At 53.7% G+C, this 14,528-nt stretch overlaps 4 protein-coding genes across 4 annotated transcripts in view; 3 read left to right on the top strand and 1 right to left on the bottom strand.

The window, feature by feature from the left end:
- The window catches only part of LOC131209384 (dual specificity calcium/calmodulin-dependent 3',5'-cyclic nucleotide phosphodiesterase 1-like), a 96,116-nt gene that overhangs the window by 41,451 nt on the left and 40,137 nt on the right, over nt 1–14,528 (bottom strand). The gene's annotated exons all lie outside the window — the stretch shown is intronic.
- On the top strand, nt 1,204–5,117 carry LOC131209385 (maltase 2-like). Its single transcript, XM_058202442.1, has 6 exons — nt 1,204–1,236; nt 1,294–1,854; nt 1,920–2,207; nt 2,282–3,159; nt 3,237–3,314; nt 4,441–5,117. Exons 2-6 carry the CDS (start codon nt 1,363–1,365, stop codon nt 4,622–4,624), a joined length of 1,920 nt encoding a protein of 639 aa, XP_058058425.1. The 5' UTR covers nt 1,204–1,236; nt 1,294–1,362; the 3' UTR covers nt 4,625–5,117.
- LOC131209386 (maltase 2-like) lies at nt 7,092–9,132 on the top strand. Its single transcript, XM_058202443.1, has 2 exons — nt 7,092–7,647; nt 7,726–9,132. The coding sequence occupies exons 1-2, from the start codon at nt 7,123–7,125 to the stop codon at nt 9,019–9,021; spliced, it is 1,821 nt and encodes a 606-aa protein (XP_058058426.1). The 5' UTR covers nt 7,092–7,122; the 3' UTR covers nt 9,022–9,132.
- Nucleotides 10,337–12,309, top strand: LOC131209387 (maltase 1-like). The gene is made up of 3 exons (XM_058202444.1): nt 10,337–10,858; nt 10,922–11,283; nt 11,355–12,309. Exons 1-3 carry the CDS (start codon nt 10,337–10,339, stop codon nt 12,307–12,309), a joined length of 1,839 nt encoding a protein of 612 aa, XP_058058427.1.

Below are 14,528 nucleotides of genomic sequence, written 5' to 3'. Positions count from 1 at the left end.
ACCGTGCCGTGGAGTGCCTCGGGCCGAAGCAAACGTTGACGGCGGCGGCGACTAGCGTGTAGCAGACATGGCTAAAGGAGACACTTGAAAGTAAGTTTGCGACGTACCGTTTGATAGCAAATTGTGGCCTGTCCGTAATTCGTACAGCAAACCGGGCGTCCAACGTTGAATTGAGTGTTTCATCGTGAAAATGTCCGGTTTAAATTTCGATTCCGCTTGTGTGGATGGGTGGTGGAATATTCTTTTACACCACACTCCTGGATCCTGGACGTGTTTATCATGCCAATGCAATGGCAGCGAAAACTGTTGAGATTATGAAAACGGGTTCCGTTTTTCGGCGGGAAATGGTTTTATTTTACTCGTCTCCCGTGTGGGCCCTTGACCATGCGCTTGGAAATGTGGAGCACGTACCGTTCTTGAGCCGTGTTAGCCGATGTTCACCGTTGTTCCATAAATCACAGAATGCGGGAACACATCCGGATTTCTTTGGGCGAGTGTTTGGTCCAGTTTTGTGGTGCGGCCCTGAACGAACGATTCGACCAACTCTCTCGGGAGACACGTGAGAGAATGAGAGGGCGAGAGGGTTGGCAACATTGGCTTGGTTAGGTTTTAATGGCCGATGATGCGAAGTGGATCGCCATGCAATGGCCACTGTCGACGTGAATGATTTATGCAAACAAGCGGACGCTTTTCTGTGCCATTGCGGGCCTTTAAACTTGGATAGAAAAGAACGGGTGTAAATTGCAAGAGCGATTTTGCAGAAGACAAATGTCAAGCGAACTTCAGCTCTATTTTCGCCATTTTTCATAGGGTCCCACTATTAGTAAAAAAAAGTTTCAGTTTTGTAAAATAGAGACTGATGCTTTGTACATCTTTGAAATTCAATCCAAATTGTGGTTTTTTCTTCCAATTTTGAATCGGCCAACTGACAGCATTGCGTTTGAAATGTCGCCTGAATGTATGCAATACGTATGGCACCAACAGGAACCGAAACCGACGCCGAAACCGAACCAAATTCATGATGTAAATCGCTAAGTGCCGCTTCGACGTCGGGGGTTGGTGGTCAGTGTTGATAAAGAAAGCGCGAAAACATCAACACTCGAAGCGACGGGGAAATAACTCAACCCGTCTGTTCTATCTGAGCTCTCTCCCATTTGCAGTGCAACTCGGTGCATCGGCTGCGTCGGACCGCGCTGCGATTAAATTTATTCAGAGCGTCCTATCGATTGCTGCCGGGTAAGTGAGTGTTTGCTTTTGCGCATGCCAAAAAAGTCTACATTTCATCGTTTGCAGGATCAAATCTGGAGCCATCGTCGCGGTGTGAAGATTCAATTTGCATAAAACTCAACGCCGGGTGCAACGATGGCCGGGGCGCTCTGGTTCCCTTTGATGGTGGCCGCGTTCGTTGGGCTAGCAGCCGGACAGGACGGCGATTGGTGGCAGCGGACGGTTTTCTATCAAATCTATCCCCGTTCGTTCATGGACTCGGACGGCGACGGTGTCGGCGACCTGCGCGGTATCCGGAACCGGCTGTGGCACCTGCGGGACGCCGGTATCGGAGCGACCTGGCTGTCGCCCATCTTCCTATCGCCGATGGTCGACTTTGGGTACGACATCACGGACTACACCGCCATCCAGCCCGAGTACGGCACGATGGAGGACTTCGAGTCGCTGATGGACGAAGCGCGCCGGTTGGGCGTTAAAATCATCCTCGACTTTGTGCCCAACCATACGAGCGATCAGTGCGAGTGGTTCCGACGGTCCGTGGCCCGGGAACCGCCGTACAGCGAGTACTACGTGTGGCATGATGGCCGCGAGGACGCTAATGGAACCCGTTTACCGCCGAATAACTGGGTACTGGGTGTTGCGCCTGGCGCGCAAAGCTCGCGCCTCCCGACTAATGATTCCTCTATTTACAGCAATCGGTATTTTACGGCTCGGCCTGGACGTACCACCCGGAGCGGGGTCAGTACTACCTGCACCAGTTCACTGCCCAGCAGCCCGATTTGAACTTCCGGCAGCCAGCCGTGGTCGAGGAGATGAAGGAAGTGTTGCGGTTTTGGCTGCGCAAAGGTGTCGCCGGGTTTCGCATCGACGCCGTCAACCATCTCTTCGAGGTCGAGGACTTTCGGGACGAGCCGGAAACGGGCACTGACCGGGATCCGCTTTCGTACGGCTACACACACCACATCTACACGAAGGATCTGGTAAGGACTGGTGGTGACGGCGGCCGCGTCGAATTCAGTTGAACCTGATATTCTAATTCCATTTCCGATGCCAGCTCGAAGACTACGACATGGTGTACCAATGGCGGGCGTTGTTGGACGACTGGAGCCGACAGTATGGTGGCGACAGTCGAATCATTATGACCGAGGCGTATGCCAACATTACCTTCACGATGCGGTACTATCACGAAGGCGAGGACGGCCACGGTCAGTCGGTGCGCCGTGGGTCACATATGCCGTTCAACTTTCTACTGATCACCGATCTCGAGCGGGGCTCTAGTGCACAGGACTTTGTGTTTACCATCAACAAATGGCTCACGTACATGCCGCGGGATGCGACGGCCAACTGGGTGCTGGGCAATCACGATCAGCCCCGCGTCGCAACCCGGTATGGTGCGGAACGGATCGATGCGATCCACACGCTCCTGATGACGCTGCCCGGTATTGCGGTCACGTACTACGGTGAGGAGATCGGAATGGAGGACTACCGGGACGCGATTGGTGGGACGCCGCAGGACAATGGGGAGGCTTTTATTGTGTTTTCGCGCGATCCGGAAAGGACCCCGTTCCAGTGGGACGATACGGCGAACGGGGGATTCTCGATCGGCCCTAGCACCTGGCTACCGGTGAATCCCAACTACCGGACGCTCAATCTGGCCGCACAGAAACGGGCCGAACGGAGTCACTACCGAACGTATCAGGGGTTGGTCCGGTTGCGACAGCACGAGACATTCCGCCGTGGTTCCATCCAGCTCGTACCGTACTCCAGCAGCATCGTGACGTACGTCCGGGAGCTTCACGGCAGCGACACGTTCGTCATCGTCATCAACCTGTCCGGTGAGAGTAGCACCGTGGATCTGGCGTCCGTTTATTCCCGATTAGCTCCACAGCTTACGGTGGCCTCGAGTGGGTCCACATCAAGCTATCGCTCAGGGTGAGTCCTGCGAGTCGTGCGGGGAAACAGTGACCGTGGCCAGAAGCTTAACATCTCCCACTTTTCTTCAACAACAGCGATATCGTACAGTCGGATCGGCTGCCCGTGGACGGATACGATGGATTGGTGCTGTGCAGCGTTCCCGTCACGGCAAGGTAAAACGAAAAGCCCGGCCCGTTTGTTTGATTTTAATTGTGCTTATTCGCGGAATCGGCTCGTTCTGAAAGCCGTCCGAAAGTTTTTTGATTAAAAATCAACCCAAGCTTTTGCGCGTGTTGGCGCCGTTCGCTTGGCTGGACGGAGGGGGCCAATTTTTGTAGCAATTTGCCGCCTATTCACACACTCAGGTGATGTTCAATTAAAAAAGTTTTCCAGCGCGTCAGTTCGTTAACAGCATTTTCCACAAAAAGTTACCGTACGCAGCCAAGGCGTCTGTAAAGTGTTCATGTACGAAACTCGAACCAAAGTTACCGATTGATTGTATTGTTGCCAATCCTCATTAAAATATGTTCCAATCTTGGACACGTAAAGTTTTTCACGCGCAGCAATCTGCTCCAGATTGTTCAGCAGCAGTCACACTTGTTTAGATCCCAAAATGGCCGTTTGCCACAGAAGAGGAACCTTCTCCAGGACGTACCCGCACACGTCGTTCATTCCATTTTAGAGCAATTTTACCTTTCCCATTAATCGTATTGGAGCAAATTAATGAGGGCATTAATTGACCCAAACACCGCGCGTCCCAACGGCCAGCTGGGTCGCGGTTTTGAGCCAATACCTCTCTACAGGTCACGTCCAAAATTTTCAGTTAATTTTACCCCTGGCCTGGAAGATGGGAAGCCTCCGGAATCGCTGCGGGGTTCTGTGCTATCTCGCGTTACACTAAGGGACGCTGCCCGCTGGGGACGCTTTCAATTTACCTTCGTTCAAAACGCTGACAGGCCGAACAAGGGGCGACCGCAATGAAATTTGGCCCAACACACCTGAGGCCAGAGGCCCTTAAATCTGGGCACCTCAAGGGTTCCCTTTAATTAAGCGCACTTATCTGGGCTCCGGCAGGGTGACCTTGTCCCCGGGAAGAAGAGCATGTTTCTCGAGCTGCAGGATTCCAGGGACCCCTAACCTCGTTTACTTTCGTTTCTGCAGCGCAGCAATTGTAACGCGACACCGCTCAGCATTTCCCGGCCCCTAATTATTGTCCACTGTGCCGCGTACCGCCACACTTTCCGTTTCATAATTTTAGAACATCAGTATCTCCAGTTTGTTTTTTCCGTTTCGTTGTAGCCACGGGCAGGACGGAGCCTCCGGCAAGCGGACCGCATCGGAAGTGCTCTGGAGTGCGGCCAAGGACGCGGCCGTAATTGCGTCCATCATAATTGCACTGGGCACCAGCTACTATCACTTCCAGTACTGCCCCCCCTCGTCGTCGTCGTGGGCCGGTGGCAAGTGGCCAGGTCCAAAGAAATAATGACACCCCCGGCACACAGGATAGCATGAGCCTTCCACCCACAGGTTCACAGGGTGGGATGGTTGAAAAAAACCAGGAGCCCACACTGAACCCGCTCAGCAATGTAAATTATCATTATTGTTCACTTCATGCTGTCTCTGGTGGAAAATAAGTGGCCTACATATTGTCCAGGTGCCTGTGTATTTGTGTGGCTTTGCATGTTATCTGATGCTTTGCGTTTGTGAGGCGGAACAGCCACTGTCCTGGCGTGGCGATGGCGAGTCCGTGGGCCGTTGGACCGCGGAGAGTCGGGTGCTTCGCCGGGCAGTGTTAGTTAATGAACGTGGCGCAGAAATTGCAAATTGATGAGCTCCGTCAGACGACGTCGACACCACCACGGTTTATCGGTCCTGCTCGAAAGCGGGTCCTTAGTAAATGTGCTTCTACCTAGCGCTAGAGTTGTTCGGCACAATTTTTCATCCCCAACAAACGCTTCAATGATGTGAGTTTTGTACGGTGAATGTGTTACAATAAATATGTATGAAATGTTCCCAAAAATGATTAGTCCACTTGGGAGTGAACCTGTGTTTATTATCTTTTTAGATTGAACCCAATTATGGTCGGAGTCAAGAAGTGGTTTAAGTAATCCGAACGATCGGCCACGGAAATCAATTCGCAAAGATAATACCTTCTTTTCGTCGCCGGTTTGATTGATTAAGTGCCTGATGGCAGGTGTGACTCAACAAGGCCTTAGACAAGCCCGTGGTTTAGAAAGATAGAAACGAAAGCGAGCGGCCTAATTAATTGGCCCACTCAATTCGTTCCATTTGTCAGCGGTGATTTTCAATCGAGCAAGCTATCGGTGGCCGTTAATTGGGATTTGCAGGAACGTTTGGTTCGCGTGTTTTCAGCCCATGCCCGTGATAAGTTGCTGATAAGCAATTGGTACCCCGCGATAAGGACACGATTGGGGTGGAAGCGGTGTCTATTTTTGAATGTTTTGCCCACCCATGAGTCACTCTAACATAAGCCAAAAAGTACATCGGGAAACGGATTAAGGCACGGCCCGCTTGTTTAGCCACGTACAGGAAATCGCACGGCTATTAGATTGTTTTCGCTTGCCCCTGGCTCGGGCGAGCAGACTGGCGATATTGGACGTGTTGTCGTGACAGCTTATCCCGCATTTTCTCGATAAGCGCCGACGGTGAAAACCCGGGCACCCGGGGGATACTGATGAGACAAGCAGCTTAATGTCGCCACGCAACGGTGACAGTTTTATTTCGCTACCAATAACCGTTTTTCATCGCAATCGGTCCGTGTGCGCTGAAGTGGCCACGGGCCATTTCCCTGGGCGCGTGTCAACTCTGCGAAGTGAACGCTGCTACCGAGACAGTGATGGTGATGGAAACGACCACTCTGACCACTCGGGCTCGGATCGTCTCATCCTGGCGGGATCAGTATTTCGCTCACCGACGCGTGAAGCGGCACCGTAGTTTCCGAGTTGTGCCGGTTTTCTCACGAAAGCTCTCTCCGGGGCACTAGCGGCTCCCACTAATTACGTAGGTTGTAAGCTAACGTTCCAATGTCATTTGATGCCATCACGCTTGGCAGCGTTCGGCTGACAAAGAACGCTCTGGCCAGAGCCATCCAGACAAAGCAGATCCAGATGGAGGACCAGAGTGTATTGCGAACAAGCGACTCAGATGCTGGAACGGGTTTCGGGACAGGACCGCAATAGATGCCGGCTAGTTGTGAGTGCTTGAAATGGGTGGTTCTGTGACTGTGGGAATTTAATGTGTCGTTACGCCCGTTTTGGACTACCAATACCAAGCAGAGTGCTGTGACGTATGTTATTCGAGGCATATGTTGCGTGTGTCCGAAAAACAGAATACCCTTTGTTGTGTCAACTTCGCTGAGGTCTCTCTTATGCCATGAAAACTACAAGACACATTCCAATGGTCGCACGTAAAGTTTATCGCCTCTTCTAACGGTCACGTCAGAACGATCTCCAAATGAATGATGAAACGCGCTCGTGCTGGAGGATTTCCGTGCGACATCGATAGTGGATAACATTGCGCAACTCCGAAAAGCTATCGATCGCCAATCGTTGGTTGATGAGCTTGGGCTCCGTTTATAGCACCGCTGATTGCGCTGAATAGAGGGCTCGATACGGGTCACGTTCGATGCGGTGACGCTCCGAACTGATAATCCTGCGCTCCGATAGACAAGCCGGTCACCAACACAGGGAGCAACACCTGTCCGTGCCGTGGCTATGGGGTTCGTCATGGAGGAAAAGTTGTTGACAGTGACAGCCAGAGCAACGCCATTGTTCCATCGAATCGAAGATGGCCATCGGTTCTGTAGTTGTTATCAAAAATAGCGAGCAGAACAGATAACGCCCGGAGCGTCCGGATAGCGGCGCTGGGGAAACTATAAAAGCCTTCGCCCCAGGAGCGCTCTCGAGTGAGTGATTTAACGGTGCGCCAGCAGGTGAGGTCGTGTAAGGTTCGGTCAGTACGATGCGGTTAACGGTGAGCTTTCTGATGGTGGTGGTGGTCACCCTGACTGCGGTGGTCAGTGGAAAGACAGCCACACGAGGCACGGGACAGAGTGGAAGGCACGAGATGGAGGATCTGGACTGGTGGGAAGCCGGAGTGTTCTACCAGATCTACCCGCGCTCGTTCAAGGACAGTAACGGGGACGGTGTCGGCGATCTGGTGGGCATCACGGAGAAGCTCGACCATCTGGCCGAACTCGGAGTGGACGGTGTCTGGCTGAGCCCGGTGTTTAAGTCACCGATGGCCGACTTTGGGTACGACATCTCGGACTTCCGGGCGGTGGACGAGATTTTCGGCACCATGGCCCACCTGGAGGCGATGATCGCCAAGGCGAAGCAACTCGGCATCAAGGTGATCTTGGACTTTGTACCGAACCACACGAGTGATGAGCACGAGTGGTTCCAGAACTCACTCAACAACGTCGGCGAGTATCGTAACTTCTACGTGTGGCGTGAGCCGAAGGATGGCTCTACTCCCAATAATTGGGTAAGTGGGGCCGTTGGGCCGTGGTGGTTTTGAGGGGGGGATGGCTCAGTTTGACGATGTGTGTTTTGCGGTCCACAGCAATCGGTGTTCCATACGCCCGCCTGGACACGGCCCACCGGCCAGCAGCAGTACTATCTGCACCAGTTCGACAAGAAGCAACCGGATCTGAACTATAACAATCCGCGCGTGAAGGAGGAGATGGAGTCGATGATTCGGTTCTGGCTCGACAAGGGTGTGGATGGGTTCCGTATTGATGCGATCAACCACGTGTACGAGGACTCGCAGTTCCGCGACGAGGAACTGATCGACGCGGACGGTGAACTGATCTGGGAGAACCTGGACCACAAGTACACGATGAATATGCCCGAGTGCTACAATCTGATCTACGATTGGCGGGCCGTGTTCGACGAGTACAAGGCGAAGGACAACGCGACGCGCCTCATGATGACGGAAGCGTACGCCGATCTCGAGCAGACGATGCTCTGGTACGGCAACGGAAACCGTAAGGGTGCCCACATCCCGTTCAACTTTGCCATGATCAACCGGCTGTCAAATGATTCGCGGGCAGAAGACTTCAAAATGATCGTGGACGAGTGGCTGAACGCGATGCCGGCCGGCGAGCAGGCCAACTGGGTGCTCGGTAACCACGACCGGCCCCGTATCGCTTCCCGGTTCGGACGTAACCGGGCCGCGGGCTTTGCCGTGCTCGAGATGACGCTACCCGGCATTGCCGTGGTGTACTACGGCGAGGAGATCGGCATGGAGGACAACCGTGCCATCACGTTCGAGGAGACGCAGGACCCACAGGCGGCCAACACGAACCCGGAGGTGTACCAGCAGTTTACGCGCGACCCGGTCCGTACGCCCTTCCAGTGGGATGCCACGGCATACGCCGGGTTTAGTGCGGCATCGGCACCGAAAACTTGGCTTCCGGTGCACCCGAACTACGCCCAGCTGAATTTGGCCGCGCAGAAGACTGCCTCGGACAGCCTGTACAAGCTGTACCGGCGGTTGATCGAGCTGCGAAAGGAGCACACCTTCCAACACGGCCAGTTCCGGTCGCAGGTGATGCTGAACAATGTGTTCGGCTTCACGCGCACCCTCGAGGACCATCAGTCGTACGCGGTGGTCGTCAATCTGAACGACAACAGCGTGAACGTGGATCTGCGCCAGCTGGACACGAATGTTGGCCGGGCCACCGTAGCTCTCGCGACACCCGGTGCTCGACTCAAGGAAGGAGACGAAGGAGAGGTGGACCGGATCGTGCTCGATGCGTACGACGCGGTCGTGTTCGAGATCGGCTCATCCGCTGCCACGATCGGTGCTTCGGTCATCCTGATGATGTTCGCCTCGATCCTTCGTTCGCTTCTCTAGCGTGGAGCGTGGATAGTGTAATTTATTGCGGCCAACGGAACCGCACATCATTTTGTGTCCGTCTATTTTGTTTTTCCATTTAACGAGCTTCATTAAACTAGCTTTCCAACACCTAAACCGCGGGGGTTCTCTCCGGGGTCCGGGCTTATCCGAAAGCGTGTTCATTAATAGCGGTCCCACGGTTCGATACGATCGAGAAGAGGAAAAAAAAAATACCGAACGCTATTCGAAATATCATAATCGATTGATTAGGGGTGTTTGGGGACACCGATAAACCGCGGTTTTCATTCGCAGCCAGATTTCGCCGGATATAGATGGCCAATCGATCCGAACGTACGTCCGGCGGACGGAGCGACACGAGATAAGATTAATACCGCAATCAAACGAGTATTGATTGGTTTTTTCTTTCGGTATGTCCGTCCGCCGTTGGCGAAACCTTGGCAACACCCTGGACCTTGGTGTCCCCTGTGAGCGTGTTATTGTGCGATTGTTCTGTTATCTTGCCACCGGATTACGGGGTTCTGTCGGGTGCTGGGGATGATTAAATGTTGTCGTGGAGCACCGGGCGCCAGTGTGACCACTCATGGCCCACGCTCCCGGGTACTTACTGTACGGTGGAGAAGCGTGCCATAATCAAGAAGGCACTCGGCTGATGGAGCTTACCTGCAAGTAAAGAAGCAATAGGCATGGGTATTAAAATTTATCCGAATGTTCGAATGAATGCGACTTAAAATGGTAGTTTAATGTCTTAAACGATGACGGAACTAGGAACTAGCGGAAGAATTCAAGTATCGCTTTTCGTAACACCCCATTCATGAGCCCGCGAGGTCTGCGTGATTCGGCTGGTGGATGAGTAGCCGGGACTCAAAAACCTAGAGCCTTTTACGATGCTTAGCGTCCACTTTGCGATTGGGACATTACGACATACGAAGGTTGTCATACATTTCACATATAATTATGCTTGTCATAAACAAGAAAACATTGATAACCGCGCGGTGCTTCACGTGATCGACCGAGCGGCTCTTATCATCGGAAGATAAACGAAGAATTGCCGATACGGGAGAAGCTGCCAACGTTGGAGCAGATCGAATCGTATCAAAACGTCAGCGCTCCGAAGGAGGGGATCATGCGATACTCCCTGTCCCGGCGTCCGATAGGCGGACCGGACCGTGGACAATCGAATCTTCGGGGAGAGCCTCGCTCGATCAGCGATACGGGCCAGCGTTTATTGTACGTCCCGGGGGGGTTGCGAGATCATAAAAAACAATCAATAGATTGCCACGGCCGAACAGTACACCCAGGACCACTGGCAGTGATGGGTGCGCGTCGTTACTTGTTGCCACTGGCGGCAGTGTTGCTGCTGCTGCTTGGGCAGTGTTCAATCCAGGGCCAGGAACAGGAGCCATCCAGTGACAAGCAGTGGTGGGAAACTGCCGTTTTCTACCAGATCTATCCTCGATCGTTCTACGATACTAATGCCGACGGTGTCGGTGATATCGTTGGTATTACGGAGAAACTTCAGTACCTGAAGGATACCGGCATCGACGCGACCTGGTTGAGTCCGATCTTCAGCTCACCGCAGGAGGACTTTGGTTACGATGTGTCGGATTTCAAGCTGGTGGATCCACTGTTCGGTACGAACGCGCATCTGGAGGAGTTGTTCCGTGAAGCGACCAGGCTGGGGCTGAAGATTGTGTTGGACTTTGTACCGAACCACACCAGTGACCAGCACCAGTGGTTCATTGATTCGGAGAGGGGCATCGAACCGTACAAGGACTACTACATCTGGCACCCGGGCCGGACGGAGAACGGCGTGCGACTCCCGCCGAACAACTGGGTAAGGCATAAGGATCCGCAGGGCTTGGAATGTAGACACTAATCCGTTACCGATTTTCCACAGCAATCGGTGTTCTACGGTTCCGCATGGGAGCTCAGCCCAACGCGCAATGAGTACTATCTGCATCAGTTCGCCAAAGGGCAGCCGGATCTGAACTATCGCAATCCGGCCGTCATCGCCGAATTTGACGAGGTGCTGCGCTACTGGATGGAGCGTGGAGCGGCCGGGTTCCGGGTCGATGCGATCAATCACATGTTCGAGGATGCGGAGTTACGCAACGAACCGATCAACAACCCGGAGGATCCCAACAGTTACGGTTACACGCATCACATCTACACGAAGGATCTGCCCGAAACGTACGAAGTGATCGCTCGCTGGCGCACAGTGCTTGACGACTTCGTGCGCCAGAAAGGCGGAGACGCTGTGTAAGGCTAGCTCCCCCCCAGGAAGTCAACGAAGTCTATTACTAAAGGGTCTCCTGGTTTTTCCGTTGCAGCATTATGATGACGGAAGCGTACGCAAACCTTACGATGACGTTGAAGTATTACGAGTCCGAGGACGGGTTACAGCAGCGGGCTCACTTTCCGTTCAACTTCGTCATGATCGAGGAGCTCGGCGAAGGATCCACTGCGCACGATTTCAAGTTCGTCATCGATCGGTGGCTGGAAAACTTGCCCCGGGGCAAGACGACGAACTGGGTGCTCGGGAACCACGACAAGCCGCGGGTTGCCAGTCGCTACGGAGTGGAACGGGTCGATGGGATGCAGCTAATGCTGATGGGGCTGCCAGGTGTGGCCGTTACCTACAACGGAGACGAACTTGGAATGGTAGACCACCGGGACATCTCGTTCGAAGAAACGCTCGATCCGCAGGGTTGCAATCTCGGCGAGGAAGGTTACAAGTGGGCATCGCGTGACCCGCAACGAGTGCCCTTCCAGTGGGACGACACGCTAAACGCGGGATTTTCGAAGGCACCGAAAACGTGGCTTCCGGTACATCCGCTCTACCGTCAGACGAACCTGCTGAAGCAGCAGGAGGCCGACGAGAGCCACTACAAGTTCTACCTCGACGCGGTGAAGATGCGCCGGCATCGGGTCTTCACGCACGGTCAGTTTAAGTCGCGCGCCTTCGGTGACTGGGCGTTCGCGTTCGTGCGCTTCCTGCGTGAGGAGGAGAACCGCCTGGACGATCCGTACCGCGTGGTGTTGATCAACTTCTCCGGCGAACCGCGAACGGTCGACGTGAACGATCTGTACGAGATCCGCAACCAGACCGAGGTGTACCTGGTCGGAAAGGACTCCCGGCATAAGGTGGGCCATCGGATGAGCGCGAAACAGGTCGCCCTCGGTCCGTGGGAATCGCTCGTCCTGGGACCGATTTCTGGCGGCTCTCGGCTTGCGCTGTCCCTTGCCTTGCTCATCGTGGCCACTGTGAAGGCTTTTCTGTACTAAGTGCGCGTGAAGCACTTGGCCGTTGGCGTTAATCACTGTCGTTAATTTTAATAAAGCCATCAAATGTCGACGGAAACACATTCCACGCACAGTCACGGGATCGAATTACGTTCGTGAGTTCCGCTGCGTCACTGCAACCGAGAATGGATCCTTCTTCATCGCCTTCGCCTTACAGCGCCGTCGAACAGATTGATGAAGGTTGAATTATTTGTAAACATTCGCGTTCCGCGGGACCTTCGTCTTCTGTATCGGGGGACGATGCTTGAAATGTCGACGGGCTAAATTTAACTTCAAATTGATTTATTGTCACACGCGGTACGTGGCTCTCTCGGCACATTTCGTTCGCCCTCATGGCGTAATCGATAACGGCGCGGCCACAATAGGTCACAGGCTACGAAATGTGATACTGAGGACTGCGGTTTCTTTATTCTGCTCTGGGAGTCTGTCCCGGTCCGGGACACCCCCGGGAGATTATTCGTTTTCTTAGGAAAATCACCGATCGTTTGCTTAGCGTAGATGCTTCGAGCCGGTTGCCGAAGTTGGAGGCTGATTTCCGAGTTCTTTTTAATGGTGAATTCTTAAAGTCCCTTAAATTAGTACGCTCTAGACCCACCCAGTACGATTCCATCGGTGGTAAATAATAAATATGATTGCCAGTCCCACACCGGGACGGTTCTAATTGCGTGGCGGCCACACTCAAATGTAATCGGGAATCCAATTTACGTCTTCCCGGCCTTCTTTGATCGATTACCGGGCGCAATCAATCAACGCTGGCTCATGCAAAATGTACACGATTCTTACCGATTACGTAGGAGTATCCGTCGAGCGTCAGGACACACTTGCGGGTGGCGGTCCCGGGCGGATAGCGAAGGGCCCGGGTCAGCAGATTCTTGCCGGTCTGCAGCCGCCCACCGCCGACCGCCTCCAGGTGACACTTGTGGACGGTCGTGTCCTTGCAGCAGTCCGGCACACAGTCGACACAGTCTCCGTAGCACTCGTGGCACTTGGCGGGCCCCCGTTCCAGGGCCTGCGCCAACTGCTGCAGCTCTTCGTCGCTCGAGTCACCGGCCATGTTGACAAGTGGGTGGTGGTTCGTAAGGGCGGACTCTCTTCGGTCTCTTTTTCTGTTCCAAGATTCGAAGGCTAGCGGGCGCTTCTTAACCTACATACCGGGTAGTAGACCGGGCACATGAGGGAACTTTCACAGTCACTCAAACCCTATCGATCACGTGGGGCAGCAGATTTTGGGACGCGGTTTCGCAGTTATTGGAAAAGTTTAACACATCCGTCGTCCGGTGCATCAAATATTGATGCCCGCGGCAATACTGGCCATTAATTACAGCACGGGAGCTAATCTGGTGGTTGATGATTTTTCTACACGACGACACGTAAAGCCTTCCGCTGGGAGGGGATGAGTTGGCACCGACGACCGGTTGGTTCCCTCGGTGGACGACAGGATTCCCTCGGTGTGCCGGCTGTCGATGAAGCACCGCGCACCGTTACGGTGCCACCGAACTGCCCGAACCGCCGCAGACACTGAGCACTTGGGCCACGTTAGAAGACACTTATCATATTACCATTTTAATGCGAAGCCAGCCCAGAAGCCCAGCGTGCACCCCGAGCGTGGCGTCGTTCGTTTAGCAACGTACGCATCGCGCATAAATTAAGCGAAGCACGGCGTGTTCCCCAAACGGAAAGTCGGGCGTACCAAATTTTGGGACCGTAAATTTGAAAGGCAAACTTGCACACACGATTACAGCGAAACATAAATACGTTCTGTCGCTTCCTCCACCACACGCAAGCCTACTTTGTTGCCTGCGTCCGTTGACAGGACGAAGCGCAGAAACGGCAAAGCAAAAAAAAATCAATGCCGACTTCATTTTCCAGCGATGGTGCTCATCTTGATGAAAAACGCTTGTCATCATTACACGAGAACTCGCCCGGGCGCCCGAGTGTCCTTTTTGTCTCGTCCTGCCGTGCCGTGCCAGTGCCACCACCCGTTTATCGTCCTGTCCCCGTGCGCCCTGCTGGTAAAATGGCAGATTTGTCCCTTGCGACCGTGGTGGTTTTGCGCGCGTAAGTGAAGCCATTTGCCACTTCTCGATGGTGCCTGTCTCTCGTGGCCTGCTGAGGGCAGCTCGAACGGAACGAAAAAGAGCAAGACACACGTGGTGGCGAAAATTGACACATAAACGCCTAATGGCAAATACTTTTCTTTC

This window comes from Anopheles bellator, chromosome 2 (genome assembly GCF_943735745.2).
Source record: "Anopheles bellator chromosome 2, idAnoBellAS_SP24_06.2, whole genome shotgun sequence".
NCBI lineage: Eukaryota > Metazoa > Arthropoda > Insecta > Diptera > Culicidae > Anopheles > Anopheles bellator.
The sequence above is the reverse complement of the archived record's forward strand: the minus strand, read 5'-3'. Positions and strand labels throughout refer to the sequence as shown.

Bases quoted from the DNA above. Each gene is read 5' to 3' on its own strand.
- LOC131209386 (XM_058202443.1), top strand. From the start codon at position 7,123: ATGCGGTTAACGGTGAGCTTTCTGATGGTGGTGGTGGTCACCCTGACT. The intron at 7,648-7,725 runs GTAAGTGGGGCC...TGCGGTCCACAG, and splicing joins GCTCTACTCCCAATAATTGG to CAATCGGTGTTCCATACGCC.
- LOC131209385 (XM_058202442.1), top strand. From the start codon at position 1,363: ATGGCCGGGGCGCTCTGGTTCCCTTTGATGGTGGCCGCGTTCGTTGGG. The intron at 1,855-1,919 runs GTACTGGGTGTT...CTCTATTTACAG, and splicing joins GTTTACCGCCGAATAACTGG to CAATCGGTATTTTACGGCTC. The intron at 3,160-3,236 runs GTGAGTCCTGCG...CTTCAACAACAG, and splicing joins ACATCAAGCTATCGCTCAGG to CGATATCGTACAGTCGGATC.
- LOC131209387 (XM_058202444.1), top strand. From the start codon at position 10,337: ATGGGTGCGCGTCGTTACTTGTTGCCACTGGCGGCAGTGTTGCTGCTG. The intron at 10,859-10,921 runs GTAAGGCATAAG...GATTTTCCACAG, and splicing joins GACTCCCGCCGAACAACTGG to CAATCGGTGTTCTACGGTTC. The intron at 11,284-11,354 runs GTAAGGCTAGCT...TTTCCGTTGCAG, and splicing joins CAGAAAGGCGGAGACGCTGT to CATTATGATGACGGAAGCGT.